This window comes from Cynocephalus volans, chromosome 4 (assembly GCF_027409185.1).
Source record: "Cynocephalus volans isolate mCynVol1 chromosome 4, mCynVol1.pri, whole genome shotgun sequence".
Classification (NCBI taxonomy): Eukaryota; Metazoa; Chordata; class Mammalia; order Dermoptera; family Cynocephalidae; genus Cynocephalus; species Cynocephalus volans.
This window is the reverse complement of record NC_084463.1, coordinates 109,515,185-109,538,701: the sequence shown is the minus strand read 5'-3', so window position 1 is coordinate 109,538,701 and position 23,517 is coordinate 109,515,185. Positions and strand designations below refer to the sequence as shown.

Genomic DNA, 23,517 nt, shown 5'->3' with positions numbered 1-23,517 from the left:
TACATCCCATTCTCAGAAGCCTCCCTGTTAGGTGGAGACCCAAAGGAGGGTTGCTGGGAGAGTAGTTTGTAAGCCTAAAACTGCTGACAGCCATCAGCTAGGAAGAGCCGGCACAAAGGGCATCAGCTCAGAGGAAAGCAGAACTGAAACACAGTGATATTGTCATTTGAGCCCTTGGATCCAGCCACGGCTGAAACCCCTGTACTTTTTAATTAAGTGAACCAAAAAATTGTATTTTTGTTTAAGAAATTTTCAATTGAGTTTCTGTCACTTCTCAGAAGAATAACATGAATAAAATCCAAACTGAAACAGCAGTGGCTTGTCTAGTATGATTTTCAAGTACAGATCCTCTAAAACAGCCAAGGTAGGATGCAGAGAACTTTAGAACAGAGCCACTTGTCATGGTAAAACCAAAATCCAGAGACATCTGGGAGAGGAAGAGAGCTGGCCAGGCCCTGTCTCAGGAGGCCACAGCTGCAGGGAAGGAGTAAGATGCTTAGGTCTGACTTTTGTGCCTGGAGCTCTATAAGGAGGCTTGGAGGAAGCAAAGATCAGTCCCCCTCTGAGGGCATGGCAACCTACAGGTATTCCTGAGGCTGTCCCAGGTACAGATGGCAGCTACCTTCTGCTGAGCCCACGCTACACGTCAGACAATGTACACTGTGTGTTATTTCATTTAATCCTCATAGCACCCCTGAGAGGTAGAGATGTTACTGGCACCATTTTCTAGATGATGAACTGAAAGCTCACTGTGGTGAAGTAACTTACTGGTCAGTGACAGAGCAGGGATTCAAACCTAGTGTATTGAACTCCAAAACCTGTTCTTCTATCCACTATATTTTACCTCCTTTAAGATGGGTCAATGGGGCAGGGGAGGTTGACTACATGGAGAATTCATAATAATCTTTTCTGTAGGTACAACCCTTGAGAGTTTACAAAGCACAATTGTACATGCAATCTCACTATGTCCATTTTACAGATACAGAAACTAAGGCTCAGAGGTAGGAAGTGACTCGCTCAAAGTCATTTGGGAAAATTGGATCAACCACCCAAAGGTGACCCTCCTGAAAGTGAACAGCCAGTCTGTCTGCAGAAACTATCATGTGTATGCAGAGTAGGGGGTGGGAGGGAGCTGACTTCGCCACACTGACCCACGCTTAAGAGCAGTGATGGTATAGTCTAGCCGAGGAGGGCCTCTGACAGGTGAGGGGAACAACCAGTATTATGGCCACAGATCCAATTGCAAAACACAAATCCCACTACAGCAAAGAGCTCTGAATTGACAAAAAGATTCCCAGCTCCAGCCAGGCCACATTTATTTTTCAGCAACACTTGATATGGCCAAATTCCAGTTCGACCAGAGAGATTCAGCTTCCTGGAGTTCCCAGGAGATCTAGCTATGAAAATAGTCCCTTTCTTCTGTCAGGACATCCTCAGTGAATAAGGCTGCTGGACTGAGCTGAGCGGCCTGGGGAAAGGGATTCCAACTCCTCCCTCAGTTTCTCCCTGTCTGGCTTCCTCCCTAAGGAAAGTAGCTGTCCCAGCCCAAGTCCCAAGTGCCCTCACTATTGGGCCTGTTCTGATGCTTTGCCAAGCTCAGAGGCACCTGTCCTAGAGAGACAAGGCAAAGCTATCTTTCACTGTTCCTTGGGTGACCTGCACCTGAAGGAGCGACCAGGCAAGGATCCAGGCAATGGAACACAAGGGGCCAGGGCGGCCACTGTTGTTCACTGCTGGAAGTATGCCAGGGGACTGGAAGGTGAGCAGCAATCCCACCTGTCTCCTTGAGACCTTGCCTGGGAGGGGGGACATGGGCGTGAGTAAGCAGGGAGGAATCCAGCCCTGGTCCTTCCTTGAAGCCAGGTGAGGGGTCTTATGGATTTGTTTTCCCATGAGCAGTCTATGCTCTTCAAAACTGGGGCAAGAACAGAGGGAAAGAAGCAGGTTCCTGAGGTCAAATCCAGTCCTTCAAGGTCTGGGAATTCCAGCACAGGTTCTAGGGGCAGACCCCACCCAGCTCTACCACTTGTTTTCCCTGGGCATGGCCTTAACTTTTTGCCATACTTAAACTCGTGTTTATTGACAGCCTTCTATGTATTAGGCATCCAATGCTAAGCAAAAAACGACTCAGTCACCTTCTTGGATTTTACAATCAGTAAGAAAGAGGAATGTTAATCAAACAACCAGAACCCGTCCCCCAACCCTCACTCCCCACACACATACAAAGTGAAATATCCAGGAGAGATACATAGCATATAATTAAGGAGAATTCACCTTCTCTGGAAGGTCAGAGAAGGGCTTCCTAAAAAAAGATAATGGAACTGAAGTCTGGAAGAAGCATAGGAATTTACCGCAGACGGTAGGAGGGACATTCCATGCAGAGGGGACAGGGTGTTCAAAGGCAAGAGGGAGAATGGCTCCTTCAAGGAACTGGAAGAAGGCCGATGAGGCTGAGGTACAGAGAGGAGAGACAGGTAGGAATAGACTATGCAAGAATGTGGGTTTTTCTCTCAAGAGCAACAGGAAGGCTTTGGAGGTGCTCTAAGCAGGGAGGTGAGATGATCACTGGTAGTTTGAGAAAAACAATGGATTGGAAGGGAACCAGGGGAGGAGGGCATTCAGGAGGCCAGTTAGGAGGTCTCAGACATTTGTCTATAAAACGGAGTTAATGATGATACTGTCTCCTAAGCTGTTGCCAGGATTCAATGAGATACTGCATTTTAAGTGTTCATTACAGTACCTGGCACATAGTAAAGGCTCAATAAATGTCGTTATTGTTACTTTTACTGTTGGTTCTCTTCAGAGTGCCGATCTTTCTGATTCATGCCTGTTCCTATGAGATGGGGTGGAGAGGGTAGATGTGATGGTTCCCAAGATGGAAACAGTTTGTACCAAGTCACAACGTCGAGACCAGAATCCAGGAGCTTGAAGGACCCATTAGAATATCTTGAAAATATAATGATTCACGAAGAAAAGCGGGTTCCAATTGCTCCCACAAAAATGCTGGAGAGACGGGTGAAAGACCCTCTCGATGGTAAGCCCTAGAGTTTGCTGAGAAAAACAGGTGCTTTTCTGTCGGAGTTCCAAAGAGCAGGTGTAGGGCTCGCCGTCGTGCGCAATCTCGCGGGGGCGAAGACCCTCGTCTCTCCCCAAGCCGGGCGGACCCGCTGGCTTCCGGGCGGACTTGCTTCCACGGCTCGGTAGCACCGGCCGGGCTGGAGCAGAGGGTGCCAGGAGGAGGAGGGTCCCCGAGAGGCTGCCCCCTCCCCAGTCACGTGGCCCAGTGGGTGGGGACCGACCTGAAGTTGGAGAAATCCAGAGCTCTCCCAACTTCGGAGCGCGCCGCCCGTCCTCCAGTGCCCGGGCTGTGGTCGGGGGCTGCGGGAGGGTGCGCGGAGGTGCGGATCTGCGAAGGCGAACAGCGGCGCGGCGGCGGGACTCGGGGCATGGCCCGGCTGTCGGTGATCCCCGGGTCAGCCACGGCGTGGACAGGTGAGCGGGACCCAGGGGGCGGCGGCTGGGGTGGGAGAGGCTGCTCGGGCATTGGGCCCCACAGCCCATCCCCGTCCAGCGGGTGCAGGGCACCCACACGGGAGGGGACGGTTGGGTGAAGAGGCCGTTGCGGACAGTCCCACCAGCGCCGTTCCCTCCTCGTCCGCTTTCCCCTGGGTTGGGGTGGCGCCGCGGTGGGCAGCGGACGCCGGCAGCAGGGCAGCCGGGCCCCGGGCGGGGGCGCTGTGCCGGCCCCGCCCCCCGTGCGCGCACTGGCTGCTCCCCGTGACGTCACGCTCGGCTATAAAAGGCGCGCGGCGCTTGCGGCGCTGGAGGAGCTCGAGGCTGAGCGCGCTGGGGGGCGGCAAGCAGCGGGCTCCCCAGCGATGTTTTACTCAGGGCTCCTCACCGAGGGCGGCCGCAAGGACACCGACATGCGGGAGGCGGCGTCGCTGCGACAGCAGCGCCGAATGAAGCAGGCTGTGCAGTTCATCCACAAGGACTCCGCCGACCTGCTGCCCCTGGATGGCCTCAAGAAGCTAGGCTCTTCCAAGGACACGGTGAGCCCCCGCGGCCGCGCCCCTCGGGATCCCCGCCGCCGCTCTCGCCCCGGCCCTCGCGGGCTCTGTCACGTTTGCGCCGAGCCGTCTCCCCAGCCCGACCACTGCCGCTTTCACTGAGTCACCGGCCCGCCGCTGTCCGCTGTCTCGGTGTCACGGATTCCTCTCCATCCGTCGTAGCTTTTCTAGCTCTGCCTCCTCCCTTCGTGTCTCTCTAGAAGGAAGAGACCCTGCCCTGCCCTGAGGTTTCCTTTCCTTTCCCTTATACCGAATTTGGTTCATGGGGCTTGAGCCTCGCATCGAAAGCAGCTCCCGCTGCGTGGCCGGTCCTGTGACCCAGACAGAGGTGACTCCTAACGGGTTTGTGAGAAGGCAAGAGAAAGAAGTGGAAAGGAGGTTTCTTGACAGTCACCGTATCCACATGACTTTTGTTGAATCCATTGTCCCCTTATGCAAAATCTTGTTTGGTTTTGGTATTGGCTACCTTTGCCCTTCCATCCTGAGAGGGAAGAGAGAAAAAGGGTCGGACGTGAAGGTTTCCCGAACCCCAACACCTCTTCATTGTTCTCACCTCTCCTTCCTCCAGCCCTACACACAAGGAGAGGGTAAAGGGAGGAAACCAGGCTGCTCCGTCTCACTGACCACCTAATGTGTGGAGCTGGAGCTGGGACTAGTGCAGAGGATTTTTTTTTTTTTTTTTCCTCTAGCAGTGTTGTTCTTGGCATTAAGTGGGAGAAGCCCCAGACTGGGGGCCTGGGTTCAAAGACTATACCATCCTGTCTGTAGAATGGGGATGGATGGCAAAGGGTTACCAGTATAAAGAACTATATCTGACTCTCATCCCACAGTCATTGCAGTGGTGCTGGGCCAAATTTATGTTTAGCTTTTTGTTTTATCTGGAGTTTTCTTGTGGTTGTTTTTCTGAATTTCACAATTTACTTTATTATTCATCTGGGCAGTGATTTATGAAACATTAATTAAATGTCTCTTACATATGAAATAGGTACTGTGCATAATTTTTCTAGTATTTTTATTTTGAGCTTTTGAAACATTTAATTTTGGATGCCTTTGTCAGCCCTAGTTCACTGAAATTGCCATTTCTGACTCCAAGATGGCAATGAAGGGCAGAGCTTCTGCATCCCTTTCCTTTTTTTTTTTTTTTTTTTTTAACAGTTCTAATGACACGCAGATACCAATATCAGATTTTCCCTCCCTGCCTTTAGTTACTTATGTGCAGGGGATGTCTACTCCAGTTACCTTCCTCTGTTTTTAAAAAGTTATTTTTTTCTGCAGAAGCCACAGGATAGTTGGTCTGATTCATGATAATCCAGACGGATGAGTGACTGAAATGTATTCCTACAAAAGAGATAACTGTCTCTTCCCTTCTCTCACTTTAAAGCTATCTAAGTTCATTTAGCAGATCAGGTCCATGTCTTCTTTCCTTCAGGCCAAAGCAATAAAGAGGGAAGTATTAGAAGAATTAAAATGTGGACTTTTTTTCATGCTGGATTTAAGATATAGACATTTGGTTGTTCTGGGTCATCAAGGAGTTCCCTAGCCTTGAAGAATTACTTCTGCACACTTCTGTCTAGGATTCCTTATAACTACTACATGCTATGTAAGAAGAATTCCATCTGCTTTCATGACTCCAGTTTGCCTCAGTTTAGCCACCAGGTGCTGATAGCATACAGCAGAGGCAGCAGGCTGCAAAGAGGAAGCATTCTCAAGAAGTAGGGTATTGCCATGAGTGTGACACATAGCAGTTGACTGTGAAGCCCTGAACACTTTCTATACTCCGTCATGGAGGTGATCCCCCCACCCCCCACCCCACTGTTTTCACACCTTTTATGTGCAAGTAATTGCACAGAAGAGCCAGAACAGGTCACAGAAACCAAGGCAGACTGTCGTAGGTTTAGGAGATCTGCAAGTGCTGGGGTGAGGCAGCATGGTTAAGCTCTCTTGGGACTGATGTTGCAGCCTCAGTACAATCTTAGAAATGTCCTTAGAAGTACAGTCTTATCCCTTCACTTTATAAATACATCAGGTAAGATAGACCAGTGTTGATTCTGTTTTCTTTCACTGTAAGCGAAATTTGCAGGATGCTAGAATTAGTTGATTAGTTCTTATTTAAAGTAGTTTATAGTACAGTCTCAATAGAAAGGGGACAAGAAAAGGGAGGGATGGCACCAGAGGGAGAGGACAAATTAGTTTTAATTGACTCTGGGATTTGAGCCAGTGTGAAGATTGTGGGTTGTTTTTCCTCATACAAGTAACTTATATTTGAATTATTCAGCTGGGTTTTCTGAATAATCTACCTCTTACCATGCTGTTTTTGTAAAGTTCACTGTTTGATACAAACCTATCAGCCCTTTTTGGATTGGCAAAAGGGCACCCATTGGCAATCAAAGGTGGTCATGTTTTCTTGGCCCCAGGAAAGTGCTTTCACCCTATTCCTATGTGGTGGAGTTGGCTGCTAGAAAGTCTGCTGTGGAAATTAATCATTTCTTATGTCTGGTTCTCTTATGTTATTTATCCTTTAATCTTGTATTGTTTATTCTGTATTAGATTAAGAACTAAATCCAGAGCATAAGTTTAATAATATTCCATTTGATTTATTATTTAAAAAAAAAAAACGATGAAGCCAGAGAAAAATGTCTTCATTCTTAGAGTTTTATCTATTGTACTTTCTCTTGTAGCTACCAGGTTCATAAAAGTTCTTCTCATTGTGCTAAGGGCTTTTTAATTTTTAAAAACAGTCATATCATGTGATAATATACTGTTTTTCCTATATGATGTTATTACTGACCATATATCCATTAGGCCATATCCTTACTTGTCTGGAAATAGAGGAAGTTTTTCTTTCCCCCATGAGTTATTCTGCTTATAACCAAATGCTTTAGCAAAACTGATAAGAATTAGGAATGAAGGCCAGGGGAAGGATGGTCGAACACAGTGATGCAAACTGACCATGAAATACCTGATCTGAATCTCTGTCAATTAGAGCAGCTCTGGTTGGTGCCCTATAGATTAGCCATTCATATTGCCACAAGACAACCATAATGCCACAAGTCTTGGGCTAGAGAGCTTTGGAGCCTTAGAAAAGGAGCATGAAATACCAGTATAACATCAGGATCTGGCACAAACTGAAGATTTCCAGGGCTGTGATTGCATCCTAGTTATGGCAAACATTTGAACATTTGCTGTGTTCAGGACACAGTCTAGGTGCTAGGAACACAAAGATGAAGATAGAAAAGGTTCTCTCTATTAGGAGTTTATAGGTTAGGGCGAGGGATAGGACAGATTAGTTAATTTATTATACAGATATTTATTGAGCACCTCCTGCTTGTCAGGCAAAAACCTAGATAGTGATCCAAAACAGAGTTCCTGCCCTCATGGAACTTGTATTCTTGTGGGGGGAGGAAGCAGAAAATAAAATCAAGTAAATTTATATCATATCAGGTAATAATCAGTGCTATGGAGAAAATATGTCAGGGTAAAGGAGGGCAGTTGCCAGTTTGGGGTGGGATGGAGCTTTGCTATTTTATGCAGGGGGATTTGGGAAGGCCTCTCTGATAAGATTACATTTCAGGAGATACTGAAGGAAATGAGGGAACAAACTATCTCTGGGAAGAGTGTTCTAGGCAGAAGGAATAGCAAGTGCAAAGGCCTAAGGCATCTGTGTGCTTGATATGATTGAAGAATTGAAAGAGGGCCAGTGTGGCTAGAGCAAAATGAATAAGGAGGAGGATGGTAGGAGATAACATCAGAGACTTCTTAGGGCCTTATAGGTCATTGTAAAGGTATGTGGCTTTTAATCTGAGATGGGAAACCAGTGGAAGATTTTAAGCAGAGGGGTGACATGACACGACTTATTGTGTAAAAAGATTAATCAGGCTACTGTGTGGATTAGATTGAGGGGCAAGAGTAGAAGGAGACTGATTTGGAGGCAATTATCCAGTAATCCAGGTGAGATGGTGCCTCAGAGCAGTGTGATAGCTGTTAAGGGGCCAAGGAAAGATCAGGTTCTGGATCTGTTTTGAAGGCAGAGTGGACAAATTTAGTTGATGGATTGGATTAAGGGTCTGAAAGAAAGAGTAGCCAAGGATGACCTCATGGTTTTTGACTTAGAAATTGGAAGAACAGATTTGTCATTTACTGAAATGGGGGAGCAGGTTGGGGATAGTGAATAAGAGTCAGGAGTTCTGTTTTTGAACAAGTTGAGTTTGAGATCTCTATTAGTTATTCAAATGTAGATGTTAAGTAGACAGTTCCACAGGAAGATAAAGGAAATCACCAGGCAGCCTATGCCATTTGCCACGATGTTACAGTCAATAAGTGCTAGAGGAGTTCAGTGGAAGAAGTTCAGTGGCCTGGTGTGATGATGGGCATGGAGACCAACATCTGATACAGCTTCACCATTTTCTGTGAGCCAGCTGACTGTGAGATGGTATGGTGAGAAGGCTGCCCCCAGAGGGTGTTCAGTAGAACCTCAGAGTAAGAACGATTTTGAAGGTTATCTAGTTCCAATTCCTCACCCATTTATGAATCCTTTCTAAGAAAAATGCAGCCTCCATGAGCCTCTGAGAAACCACCATCTCAGACCAATCCACAAAGCAGACAATAATCAGGAATAAAGCTATTTTCTTTGGAATAACATGTCTGTTGGGTCACGAGGCAAAGTCAAAGAAACAGAACACAGAAGGCCTGGGGCAATGTGACAGCCTGCCTTAGGGAGACTCCCATATGTTTTTGAGCAACTGCAAACCCAAGGACAATCTGTCTGTGTTCCCATGGGGTAGAATGTGTGGTATATTCACGTGTTGTGTAGTCAGCTGGTAAGCAAAGAAGAGAAGGCACAGATAGTGCCCTTTTAGATTTCCAAGGTCAGAAATAGAGACATGTATACTGAGCTTGAATCAGGAGTGTATGTTTATTTATAGACTGGTATGAGGACTAAAATGGAGTGGGATGATTTCAGGCCCTTTTAGGGACAAACAAAAATTGAATATCCATCTTTAATTTTATACTATGTGTGCAAATTTAAAGTACATAAATACACATTCATATACTCACTAACATTTGAATGCTTTATATCTGACGTGGTATTAAATGCTTTATTTGGATTATCTCACTTAATCCTCACAAAAACACTACTAGATACTATCTTGAACTCAGCTCTGTCTGACTACAAAGCGTATGTTTTTAAGCACTACTCTAATTTAAACAAAAGTTTGGTTATCAAACTTTTTGTAAGGACTGGCCAGTAAATATTTTCAGCTTTGCAGGCTGAACAGTCTCTGTCTCAACTACTTAACTCCGCTCTTATAGTACAAAAGCAGACAGGGACAATAAATGAGTGGGATTAATTGTGTTCAAATAAAACTTTTTTTTATAAAGACAGGCAACAGGCTGGATTTGGCATTTGGAATGTATTTGCTGACTCCTGTTCTAAGTAGCTCTAGTTGTGGTCTTATTGCTAGCTAGATACCTCTGGGAGTAAATGCTACAAATGCAGACCTCTGTCATTTTCCCTATTTTCCAGTTTAGTTTATTCTGTGGGCCACAGAAATCTATTAGTTACTTTCTGTCTGGGTTCAGTGTGTCATGGGTAAAGGGAATGAGAAAGTGGCTTTAGAAGTCCTTGCTCAAATCATGATTCTGTGGCATCCTGCAGTATAGTCTCTTACCTCACTTTTTTTTTCATTCTACAGCCTGGTTAGAAGAGATGTTTAAGCAGTATTGGTGCCTCTGCTATTCCCACCCCAAATAGACCACTGCCCACAGTGCCTGTTCCCTTCAGAAACTCTTGATGGTGATGGAGGCAGCACATTTGAACTTGCCTGGTTAAGGTTTAGATGCCTCTAGCAGTCATATGTCAGAAACAGTAGAGAACCAGGGACTGCTTAGGTTAGTAGCTGCCTTGTTGAGGTTTAGCATAAAGCAGAATCCATGTCAGGAAGATGACTTAAAATTTATGTCCAAAAGGCCACCAAAGTACCTGCAGCACCCATCTAGCTAATTAGTACTGTGGATCTTCAAAGACATCTGGACAGCCCTTGGAAAGCCAATATTTCAATAAACATAGATGAAAACCTCTTAAGCATATTTACGATAGTCAAGAAGTAGGAATATAAATAGTACAAACTATTTAATATACAGGTATTGAAGGGATTCTGAAAAGAAGAACTAAATGATGTTAGTCAAAAAGGCTTTTGGAAGAAATAATGGGTAGAGATTTGTTTATTCAGATGTTTGTCGAGAGCTGGAGATATAGCTGTGATCAAGACAATCAATGTCTCAGCTCTCTTGGAACTGACATTCTAGTGAGGGGAGTGGAACAGTAAACAAAAAAGCAAAAAAATGCTGGATTTACAATTGCTATGAAACAAATAGTGCAATATGTTAGTAACTAAAAAGGTGGGTTACCTACTTTATTAGCATGGTCAGGGAAGATGTCTCTGAGAAAGTGACATTTGAGCTGACACCTGAAAGATAAGAGTGAGCTAAGTATTTGAAATGTTAGGGGAAGAACATTTCAGGCAAAGGGAACAGCAGATGCAAAGCTGTTGGAATGGAAAAGGGTTTTTGAGCAAGGAAGTGAATATGGAAGGAGCCAAATGAATAAAGGGGAGAGTGGTATGTATATGGAAGTTGGAGAGAGGGGCAGGGACCAGATGGTGCAGAGTCCTGTAAGTGAGAAGTTTGAATTTTGTTTGTAGAACAACGGGAAGCCATTGAAGGGTTTTGATTAAGGGAGCATATTATCTGACATATTTTTAAAAGCTCAATCTGGTTGCTATGCAGAGAATGGATTGGAGAAGGGTAAAAGAAGAGGCAGAAGACAAGTCAGGAATCTGTTGGAGTACAAATAAGAAATTACGGTGGCTTGGATTAGATTGGAGATAGTAATGATGGGGAGAAGTAGATTAATTTCAGGTATGTTTTGGAGGAAGCAGCAACAGTACTTGGGAAGGGAGGATAGGAAAAGAAAAATCAATAATGGGTGTATGGTGGTGCCATTTACCAAGGTTGGCGGAAAGGAAGTAATCCAGAATGTTAAAACTGTTCAAGACTTTGGAGCTCAAGCTTTTTATTAATGATGAAGAAAGTGAGGCTTAGATAAAAGTAATGCTCAGCGAGATTAGTAATTTGCCCAAGGTAACATGAGAAAGTGTCAATTTGCCAAAATTAGAAAGCCTTCATAGAAGAATAATTAAAAGATGAGATTGGAAAGGAGGATGAGTGGTAGTTAGGGAAGATCTTGAATGCTAAATTGAAGATTTTTATTTGATACAGCTGGCAAGAGAACCAGTGAAGGGGAAGGGAACCATGTAAATACTGTCTTAGGAGATTGCTTGGACTTAGCAGTAACAGTAGAAATGAAGAGGCAAATATGTTAGAGAGGCAGAATTGTAATCATTGAGATAGGAGATAAGGGAGAAAGTGCAAGTTTTATGTGAAAGATCAGTGGGACAAGTTTGAAGTGCTTGTGGAATGTTCAAAAAGGCAGTTGGATCTATGGATCTAAAACTCAGGAATGAGATCTAGGCATGAGATAGAATCGTCTCATAAAAGTAGTAACTTATGCAACAAAAGCAGATAAAATTGCCCTGGGAGGATGTGTAGAGTGAGAAAAGGACCAAAGGAGTGATGAGGAACACCAACATTTAAGAAATGAACAGAGGCAAAGGAACTAGTGAATAGACAGATACAAAATAAACAGAAAGGTGGTTTTAGAAACCAGTGGAGGAGAGTTTCAAGAAAAACAGAATGTTGAGTTTATTGCAACATTTTCTAATGGCAAACATGTAAAAACAACCTAAATGTCCATTAGCAGTTAAATAGTTAAATTGAGGTATGCTTATACCACAGACTCAAATGTCTGTAGAAGATGTGCTGTTTTGAAATGCAGAAAGTAGGGCAGATGTAAGAAAATAGGTGCTAAGCTGGTTATAGGGTAACCTGGCATTATACCTGCCTAAGTTAGTTTTTGGTGTGAGGGAACTGCTGAGGAATCTTCTGGAAAGCTTTCACTTTCCTAATAAAAGGGATAGATGGCACTAAGCATAGTCCCTTCAGTCCCTTCTTCTTTCCTCATTTCTTGAATGTATACCTAATGCCAGAAGCCGGAGCATGCATCTCTGAACATGAGGGGATGTCCAGAAGAATTACAGAAACAATAGCCCTGAAGTTGTTATTCTGCTGAGTTAATGTCAGCAGCTGCCTGTACCAGACTTTGTGTTATGTAAGAAAAATAAACCTCCATTTAAGCCACTGTAAGTTGGCTTTTCTTGTGGCTTAACTCTTTCCTGCTATGTGGGGTATATTTTTTTATTTAAGTTTTACTTTCATAAGAAGATATATGTGTATAATTTAAAAAATCTTAAAGCTGTTTCTTGTGTTAGGGATCTCCATATGTCTAGGTAAATGATGACACTGCTATTTCTTGATTTTACCATTAGCTATTGATTTTCTATTATAGTGCATAAAGATTTAATTCTCTTATACCTTCCCATCATATCCCCTATCCTATCATACTAATATTATGTTAAACAACTATTTTAGGTCAAACCAGCATATACTGCTTACATTATTATGACTATGCTCATATTATTCACAAATAAGTCTAATGTACTATGATTATGTTTACTTTCTCATACAAACGTTGGTTTTTCTCAAAATTAATAATTTCCTTGTTTTTTGTTTCACTTCATTTCTAGACAGAGGTTCTGATACTGCTAACTCTTTAGCCTTTCCAGATTTTCAGTCCGAGTGGGAAAACTGCTTTTACAGCTAGACACCAATATATGTAATAGCTCTTAAGTAACAGTACTAGTGGAAAAGACAGCCCTCTTCCATGTAGTCATTTAGGGACCCAGGCTGACAGTGGCTCTTCTGCCTTCAACATGTGGCCTCTAAGAAGGTTACCATAGAAGTCATCTACACTTTAGCCACTCAGAAGAAGAAAAGAGTAGGGAGGAGTGTGCACAGGAGGTTTTTATGGGACATGCCTAGAAGTGGCGCATGTCACTTCTACTGACATTCCATTCCCTGGAACTTAGTCATATAGCCATGTCTAACTGCAAGGAAGGCTAGGAAACATAATTTAGATATCTGCCTGGGAAGAAGAAGAGAACAAAGATTTTAATGAACAACTGGCAGTCTCTACCACTCCAGTGTTCTGTGAAGTGAAATGGTATGAAGTACTGAGCTTTCTCTAGTCTGGGTCAGTTACCATTTTCTGTCTGCTGTTCAGATTTTGGAATTTTGTCAACATCTGTCTTTTTCTTTCTTGCTTCCTTCACTCTTACCTTTATTCTTGTGGGTCTAGGCCTCTCTTATTCCTTTACTGTCATTTTAGTGAAATTTTGGTTGGGAGCAAAGGTAAATGTGCAGCTACATCATCACTTAAAACATGTAGACATATAAAATGACCAGTGAAAAACATCTCTGAAGTTCACATGGATTTCTTGGCTGTGAATTTTCTATTCCTGAACTATACTATGAATACTTTTTAGTTATAAAGTGAATGAAGAGAATTACAATATATGTAATGACAGAAAAGTTCCTTCTATATATTAAATAAAAATAGAAAATTTCAGAACAGTTATTGTATGATCTTATAGTTGTATATGTGTGTAAATGTGTTAATATTTTTGGAAGGATGTACTTCTAAATTTAATGGTCATTATTTGTAGGGAGTGGGACTGAGAAGGAGTCGAGAGTTTGAGGAGGTTTTCTCTTTTAACTTTATATACTTCATTGGTATTTGAATATTTTACATTGAGAATGTGTTTGAACCTTTTTTGGTTACTAAAGAAAAGAACTTATAAAGGAATAGTCATCAAGGCCAAATGTACTAGAAAAGTCAAGTAAAATTAAGGTCAAAAAATATTTAATGGATTGGAAATCTGGAGATTGTTTATTGGTGTTGTGGGATCAGAAGTGATCTCAGTGAATATAGGATATTAGGAAATAGACTTCGTGGTTTAGGCTTTTTTTTAAAAAGACCATTCCAGACAGGAGTGGATTAGGGGAGGATATAGAGTTGAGGAGTCAGGATATGAGGTTTTGTGGGGGATTTTTCTCCCCAATACTAGGAACTGTGAGTATGTTTTACAGCCTGTGGAGGAAGGATCCAATAGAAAGGGAGGAAAGTACAGAACAGAAATTACTTCAAGGAGAATGATTTCAGAACTTTCCTCATTTGACTCATCTGTCCACTGATGATTAGGCTCCTCTGCAAGACTAAGAGTGACCAGGTAAAGTGGTATTCAGCAAGACCAATGTAGAAGAGCACCAAGCTTTAGGTAAGAGGGCTTTGATTAGACAGCCTTTGAAGCCCATTCCAATTCTTAGTTCTACAAATTCATTTTATCTTAGTTGGTATTGCTAAGCATGGACTTGACAGCAACAAACATACTGCTCTAGTATGGCTTGAGCTAGAAATACAGGCTTATTAGTGAGAAAGACTAGAATGAAGCATTTCTGTTTTTCTTGAGGAAAAGCATTCTCTCAGTGCTGCATCACAAAATCTGACAGAGTTAGCACTTTCTCTAGATTCTTATCAAGCTAAGAAGCTCTCATTTTCTTTATAAGTGCCTCTCCCTCCCTTTTCCCCAAGGATACTAATTTAGAATGTGCTTTGCCAAAAATCAGTATATTTTGGGCATCCATTTGTTCACCTCACCAGGGTTACAGTGAGTCACGGCTCTGACTCCATTTGTCCTTAGAAATCTGAAAAGTGGTAGATAATGAAGACCTCCAGTCCTACTCCCTTCCCTAGGAAGGTTCTAGGCTTTGGCCTTCTAAGAATGACTCCCTTCCCCATAGAATCAGAGTACCATCTGGTATGTGTTAGATAGAAAATTGGGGTTGGGCCGGCCCGTGGCTCACTTGGGAGAGTGTGGTGCTGAAAACACCAAGGCCACAGGTTCGGATCCCATATAGGGATGGCTGGTTAGCTCACTGGGTGAGCGTGGTGCTGACAACACCAAGTCAAGGGTTAAAATCCCCTTACCGGTCATCTTTTTTTAAAAAAAGAAAGAAAAAAAAAAAAGAAAAGAAAATTGGGGTTAAACTTTATCCTTTGAGGGATTTTATTTATTTATTTATTTATTTATTTATTTATTTATTTATTTATTTATTTATTTATTTTGACCAGTAAGGGGATCGTAACCCCTGACTTGGTGTTGTCTGCACCACGCTCAGCCAGTGAGCACACTGGCCATCCCTATATAGGATCTGAACCCGTGGCCTCGGCGCTATCAGCACCGCACTCTTCCGAGTGAGCCACAGGACTGGCCCCTTTGAGGGATTTTAAATGTTATTATAAACTGAGCATAAGATGTTTGTGTGTAGAAATTTCTCAGGTTAAATGACTTCTTTTCAAGAGGTGTCTTAAACCTTCTGGAGGCTACTTTGAATAGGAACAGTAGAACATAAATGTATCTGCCCTAGGAACTCTCCCAAGTTCTATCAAAGACCAGACTTGAATTCACACTCCTCATTCTGCTTCCTAACATTAGTTATCCTGGCATACACATATAAGGTCTAATTAAGCGCCCTGCTTCTTGGTTAGTGTGTGCCCCTTTTACACCCCCACATTTTTGCTCATTGAAGGAAGGGGGAATGGATGACAAGAAAGGACAGGAGGAGCCAATGATTTGAGGTTCAGAGGATGTCAGTGAGGATGATTCCTGTGGGTTCTGCCAGGTTCTAAAGTGTGTCTTCTGAGAGGCTTTCTCAGCAGGTATGAGTTCCTGTGTCCCTACCCTGTGGGTGACTCAGCCCACCAAGGCAACTGTAGAGTGGGTGTAAAAGATAAGACTGTAAGGGAGTGAGGCTTGGTATAGAAGTAAGCAGAGATTCTGACTACCAGTGCTAGGTATGTTTCTTCAGCCTATGAGAATGAGATGTCCTTTCTGCAAGGTACTGATTTACAGTCACCTGGGAAGATACAGAGATCACTTATTCTAGACCAAGACCACTTTCCCCATGAAATGCCCATGGAAGGGGAGGGAAGGCAGCAGGCCCAAGTTAGTCCAAATCACAAGGGTCTCTCAGTTCTCTTGAGCTATAGAATATTCATTGGCCCTATCCACATTTCCCAGGGTCCTGCTTTGTTCTTTCATCTATTCAGGGTGGCCTGCTGCAAATTGGTTTATAGTACTTGCTCTGATAATACAGTACCAGTAAAGTCCCCACTCGAAGGAAGAATAAATAAGAAGCAAAGGTATAGCTCAGTTATGTAAGGCTCCTTCATTATTTCTGTGGCACCTGGGAGACAATGGGAGAGGGGAGATGTGGCTTATCACTAAGACGACTCTGCTTTCTATTCTTCAAGCAACCTCATAACATTCTGCAGAGGCGCCTCATGGAAACCAACTTGTCTAAGCTCCGAAGCAGTCGTGTCCCTTGGGCCTCCAAGACCAACAAACTCAATCAGGCTAAGTCTGAGGGGCTAAAGAAGTCTGAAGATGATGACATGATTTTGGTTTCTTGCCAGGTAATGTTCTGAGAACAGCTTTTCCAGGCTTTTATGGAAAGTAAGATTTGGGACCTTTTATGATCTCAGTAGTGGGGCCCTCTCCTCTAAAGTTTATAGAGTGGGGGTCTTATCATGGAATTCATAAATGAGTTTTAAAGGGGATACTCCATGTAACACTGCAAGCGCATGTGATATTTTGTATGCAAAGTTTTCATCAGATTTACAAAGGAGTATGTGATTTTTTAAAAAATGATTAAGAGCTAGTTGGTATACAGAATGAAACACTCGAAGTCTTTTGGGATCTTCTGTCAGCCCTGGATTCAACAGGAAAAAGAGCCAATCAAAGGCACACTCAGCAGTGGGTAAAGATGAAACTACCAACTCATAACTGGGAGAAGGCTCTCCAACCCTGCCTTTCATATGACATCTGCTGCTTACTCTCTGCATCTCCCTTTCCTTTTGCTTCTCTGGCTCCTGTTGAACAGTATGTTTCCTCCTCACAGTGTGCTGGAAAGGATGTGAAAGCCTTGGTTGACACAGGCTGTCAATACAATCTCATCTCCTCAACCTGTGTGGACAGATTGGGGTAAGTAGCCACTTGTGCTGGGTGGAAGTCAGATGTGAATGCATTCTTTGCTTGAATCTGTTTTGGGGTTAGAGGTGGTGAGGGTCTCCACAGAGGCTCTTTGAGAAATGTGCAGAACTCATATCTCAGCTGGAACCAGAGTCTTTAATAGAAGGGAAGAGTGGTAGGTTCTCAGACAGCTGGGAGAAATCAGTGAGTCAGGGAAGCCTTTGGCTTTCCACTAACTCCCGTCTATTACATTTTGAGCAAAGACCTCTGGACTCTGGAATGAGAGAGCATGAGACCCTGACTAATTGTGTGCCATGCTCTGATCCACTAGACAGCAAATTAGAAGGAGCTGTTCTGGGGCTGGCCAGTTAGCTCACTTGGGAGAGCAAGGTGATGATAACATCAAGGTCAAGGGTTCGGATCCCCATACTGGCCAACTGCCTAAATAAACTTATGGCGGGGGGAAGGAGCTGTTCTGTTGGCATACCCCAGATGAGTAACAGCAGGGAGGTGGTTGGCCTTAGATTACTCAGGGTTCTTCCAGAGGACACGTTGTCTGTCCCCAGGAAATATCAGTCAGAACTGAAAATAGGGTTGTAATTGCTGCTGGGCCTGGACCATCATAAGGTTGACTAACAAGTAGTTTCTTAGTGCCTTTTCTCTCTGTGAAGAGCATATAAAATCAGATCATACTGCTGCCCCTGCTGGGGATTGGATGTGAGGCAGACACCTAGTATATTGAATGTCTTCAGTTCTCTAGCAGCTGGAAATGGGTTCTCCCTTTTTTAGTCAGAGAAAGCCATTTTGTATCTTACCTCCTTTTCACTCAAGTATCAAATGGGCCCCAAGGTCTATCCCAGAATCAGTAGGATCAAGCCAATATCATTTTCTATATCTCTAGCTCTAAGTACAATAATTTATTCCCCAGCCCAAATCTCTGTAATGAAACAATCACTAAGGTAGTTATAGTGGCTCATTTTGAGCTACATTCAAGATGTCCATATTCTTAGGTAGTAGGGCTTTCACAGGGCTCCATTTGTGTAATCAGTGACCCCCTACCACATGATCTATTCCTTCTCAGGTCTTCCCTGTCCTCACCCTTCACCTCTGCTATGACTCTTTGAAGCTGGCTCTGTGGGTTTTGTACATTGCTATTTAGGGTAGTGGGGAAAGTCCAGCACTTAAGAGCTCATGTGGGAAGAATCCTGAGCTTTTTTATGTGATGAAGAGATGAGGTATATTGCAACATGATGGTTCCAGAAAGACTAATAATGTCCTGATGCATAATTAGGCAGCAGACTGCCATGATTCCAGAAGAATTAATAACCATCTGTAAAACTGCAATTATTTTTCTTTTGGATGGGCTATAATACCAAAAGAGGAAAAAGAGGAAAGCAGAAGTATTGGCACAGACAGTCCATAATTAAGTATTTATTCACCAACCCATAATAGCTCTGATGCTAGCTATTCCAATAAGCTTACATAACTGTGTGAAACCTTGGTGCTGTTCCTTTCCTTCCTCCCCTGCACATACGAGTTAAGTTAATGAGCACTTTCTCCATGATATTCCTTGCTGATACCAATGTCAGCGTACTTACCAAGTAAGTACTTGCCCCCACTAACCTTAAAGCTTAAGACAAACTGATGAGGACAGACTGAAATAGAAAAGACAGATAGAAAATTGGATATTGAACAAAGCATCTTCTAAAATTAGAATTAACCTGTCCCCTCTGATATCTGTTACCCACAGATGGGTAAAAAGGACATGCTAACTAAACTGCTTCACACATAGGTGAGGATGTTAGGATGCAGAACAGGATTATCTGAATGTGTCACCTCCGCTCTTTGACCAATGCAGGTAGTGATGTAAAATTTTTGAGAACAGGAGACGAGTCTTTGTATATTCCTCTGGCATGTTTAGGACAAAGTACGGAAATAGCAAATGTAGGCTGCCTAGCACTTTTTTAGTGAATTAATCCCAGGAAATCCATGCAGAATTCTAATTGTGGGTCAGAACATAGGCATTGCCAGATTCTACCAGAAACCTCTGCCAAGGGGATTCTGGTATCTTCCTCTCTGGTGCAGACTCAAGGAGCATGTCAAATCTCACAAGCATGAAGGAGAAAAGCTTTCTCTACCCCGGCATCTCAAAGTAGTGGGCCAGATTGAGCACCTAGTGATCACACTGGGCTCCCTCCGCCTGGACTGCTCAGCAGCTGTGGTTGGTGAGTAGAGTTCGGGACTGGACCTATGGACCCTAAAGTAAACCCTACCCCTCCCCCCACCAGATCCTCATGAGATTTGATGCCTGTAAATATTTACTGCTTCAAAATCCCAGGTTCCCATTTTCCTGTACTACAGACCTTGTTCCAATTTCTGCCCTCCAAAGTACCAGATGAGCCCTGAGCTACATTCAAGACATACTGAGAATAAATCAGAAGAAAGGATTGTGGGAATCATAAAAAATTCAAGGAACATTTTTGTGTGCAAGTGAAAATGTCCCCTGAGAGCTTCCCATGAACTAGTTGGTGGCAGAGGGCAAAATGTTCTTGCTCCTTTGCCATAAATCCCTTGATAATTGCCTACCACTTCCTACACTTCTCCTCATGCATTCTGTACCAGAATACTCCAGGTTTATGGTTTTTGTCTAGTGGTCTTGGTCCTTTAGAGTTAAAAATACCTGGCTTTGAATCTTGGCTCTATAGCCTTTTAACTATAATGATCTGGGAAAATTACTTACTATAACAGATGCTCAACAGATGTTTATTGGATAGATGGGTGGATGGGTTGACTCTTATGGTGATCAGACTGAATTCTAAACCAGCATGGAAATGGCTGACTCGTTATTTTATTTTTGTTTTATGTTTTTATTAGAGGACAATGAGAAAAACTTGTCCCTTGGTCTCCAGACTCTCCGATCCATGAAGGTAGGATTGACTCCACTTTCCCTTTGATACTTCCTCTCTAAGCAGGAATCCTCTTACCTGGGGACCCCATAGTGGTATCATTGACAGTGACCAGTGATTCTCCTTTGTTTTCAGTGCATCATAAACTTGGATAAGCACCGGCTGATCATGGGGAAGACAGACAAGGAAGAAATACCTTTTGTGGAGACAGTTTCTTTGAACGAAGACAAGTGAGTGCCCAAATGGGTCAAGTCAGATCAAATCCATTTGTCATGAGCTGAGGGGTTCTCAGACACTATATGGGGTTGTATCCTGTCTTTGGCTTTCAGTCATACCACAAATCCACCCCTTCCCACCCCCAGAGTTCACCATCCCACAAAACTCTGTAGCCCACACTTCAGAATGAACAGCGATGATATCACACAGAATGGTGGGGAAAATGAGTAGCTTTTAAATCAAAAGTGTAATTACCTTCAGCCTAACCTCCTCAAATTTGGTGTCATTTCTTTTGTTCTTTCTCATTTCAGCACTTCAGAAGCATAACTACAGCCTGCAGCATGTCTGCCTGTGTGAATACATACCAGACTGAAAGATTGAGCAAACTGGGTTTGAACCAAATGCAGTAGCAACTTGCTGTGGACCAAGTCCTTCCCTCTAATAGAAGTGCCAGGGGTTCCTTCCCACTCAGACCTCTCTAGACTATAATCTGTGCTTAGAGATCTTGTCTGATAATAGCCTTTGTTTTTTACTCTTTTAATCACTTATAGACCCTTTTTGACACTGCCAGGTCTCACTTGGGGCCTGCTTCTCTGCTTCTTCCAGAAATTTGCTTTTATTAGTCAAGTATAGGGGCTCCAAGGTTCTATTTCTCCATAGATACACTTGCTTCTTTTCCTGTAACTAAATGTGTAATAAACAGGAACCTGACCTTTACTTCCTTTCAGCTGTTTCAAAGAGGTGCAGGATACCTATGTCTTGGAATTAGAATTTTTTTCAAATTCATTTACTGATTTCTCAAGTATAAATTGATTTGAAAGAACCTGGAGAGAACATCTAGTCCATCTCTTTCATTTAAAGGTCAGAGAGGCCAGTGAATTGTCTGAGCTTATATATTAACTCAGTGGTAGAAGGGACCTAGAACTCAGGCCTGACTTCCAAGTCAAGGCTCCCAGGCTGCCTCATTTGTCTTTAGTCCTTAACAGGAGGATGAAGAGATGAGAGTGTGTAGAAAAGGCAGGGTAGAGGAAGAATACACTTTGGAAATGGATGCTAGGAGGAACTGGGTAACCCTCCCTCCCATATGCCAAGCCCACCAAAAGTTCCCTGCCCAAACTATTACATGTAGCCCCTTATCTTTGTGCCTAAACACTGGGGGTACAAAGATGGATGAGATGATATCTCACTGTGAACTTCTTGGAGGAGAGGAGGGATAAGGAACCACAGACAGAGGAATATTAATCCCTCTCTGAGATGTAATTGAAGGCTTCAGTAAATAATCTGGGCATTGTTGTCAGACACTGATTATCCCCAAGATCTAGTCAGTATTTCTGCCTAACTTGTTATGGTCTGCCAAGGACTAGTAGCTGGGAACACAGGGGTGGGGAAAGAAGATGAAAAAACCCAGAGCAGGGCCAGGATAGAAGGGAGTAGACTGGGTAGAATCAATTTGTAGGGAGGCCTACCTGGGGAAACCTTTCTGGGATGGAGGTGGGAATGAAACTTCCAGGAAATCGAGGGTTGGGAAACTCTTCAGCTTTGTCCTAGTACAGGGAAAGAGACAGGGCAGGATCTGGTAGTATTAAGGACAATCTTTTATAACTGCCCAGTGTTTCCTCACCCCTCTCAAATGGGCAGAAGATCACAGGGGTTTTTGAAGCTTATTTGTTGGGGTGTCAGCACACACAGCACACAGGTACCTGTAATGGAATCGTCCGTTCAGTTCACTTATAGAAGTGCTTGGACAAGTTAGAAAAATAGCCAGCTGTGGGTATCCCTTTAAGATATTCCCAAGTCTATGGTGGGATCACAGCAGTAGTTCTCGGTGTTTAATGGAGCCCACTTTGAACTTTTCCAAGTGCCACCAACTATCTTGTCTAGTGTTCAGCTACTGCCTCTACCAAACAACTCTTTGGAACTCTGAACGTTTGGCCTCGTGGAAGCTCCCTAAAGAGAACTTTGGTGACTCCCATTTGAATAACTAGGCAGCTGTACAGCAGTCAGTTGTCACTAGGTCATTCCCTAGGCTCCCTTCCTATCAGCCTCTACAAAGGAAGCTAGATGGAAAACTAAGCACAACCACAGTACGGGAGGCTACATCTGAAGCTCAGTAGGGGTGATCCCAGGGTTACCAGCCTTCAGTGCCCCCTCCAGCTACACCTCATACTCTTACCTAGGAGGGACTTGCACCTGTCTCTCGAGGCCTCTCCAAGCAGCTCCCCTACTACCTATCATGGCAACACTTTGGCCTGCTTCTTATCCTAGGACTAAGTTGAAATACTTCACCCTTTCTTCCCTACTTGAAAGTTGCATTCGAAGCCTTGACTATTGGTTACAAGGGAGCCGTTCTGGTTTATCCTTATCTGGATTCCCTGTGAACCAAGTGAGGCCAGGCATTGTCAGGTTTTAGAAAGATGTGGTTGATTCTGGCCTTTTGAGTTCAGGATTATACGGCTTCAGGGAAATTATCAGATGCCCTTTAGTGATCCTTCTGGCCTCTGAAAACCAGTGATTTTCCAGTTTTGGAATAGAAACAGTTGGGGTGAACTGAGCTTAGGATATCATAATCTCACTCCATGCAGTCAAGTCATTTGAATTCTCTAACCAAACAATTGTGTTTTAACCCCAGCTTGACGTAGGTACCTAAAAATGTCTAAAGACAATTGTGGGAAGTCTTGAGCTTCATTAACCTTCCTTAAATGCTGCCAAGTTGATTACTCTGATAGCCCTTGTATCCTTGATGGTCATGAGGGAGCACTGGGTCTACTTTTCGGGGGCTGGCAAAGTAAAAAGGCAAGGTCAGTTCCTCCCAGAGTCCTAGAAAATTCCAGTGCCTCTGATTGAAGGTATGGGAGAAAGGGTGGCTACCCAGTTCACAGTTCTGAAGGTAGGCAGTAGCAAGAAGTACCAGAATTATCGCATTCCTTACTAGATGTCCATCTCAAATACAGGGAGTTTGAAAAGTACTGTTTTTGTTTGGTATTTCTTTGGCTGACTCATTTGAGGAATACACGTTTTCTAACTTTTGTATTTCCTTGCCCTGCACAGACCAGACCTGGCACAATTTTCTATTCCTTAGCTCAAAGTTCTATAGGATGGATTGCCTAGTATGTCAGCTGCCCTCACTCTTATGTAATAGGGGACATGGAGATGAACTGGATTCCTCCTTCCTTCTGTTGCCAGGCCTCTCTGCACTGGCACTTTATCCTCTGAGTGTTTCTGGCTGTGTTCAGTTTATTTGTCAAGGGTTAAGATCCCCTTGCCAGTCATCTTTAAAAA

General features: G+C 43.4%; 1 protein-coding gene across 1 annotated transcript; it reads left to right on the top strand.

Moving 5' to 3' along the window:
* Positions 1–3,859: 3,859 nt before the first annotated feature.
* On the top strand, positions 3,860–23,474 carry NRIP3 (nuclear receptor interacting protein 3). The gene is made up of 7 exons (XM_063093676.1): positions 3,860–4,052; positions 16,399–16,560; positions 17,046–17,128; positions 19,202–19,341; positions 19,991–20,043; positions 20,158–20,252; positions 20,550–23,474. The coding sequence occupies exons 1-7, from the start codon at positions 3,879–3,881 to the stop codon at positions 20,563–20,565; spliced, it is 723 nt and encodes a 240-aa protein (XP_062949746.1). The 5' UTR covers positions 3,860–3,878; the 3' UTR covers positions 20,566–23,474.
* The last annotated feature ends 43 nt before the right edge of the window (positions 23,475–23,517 follow it).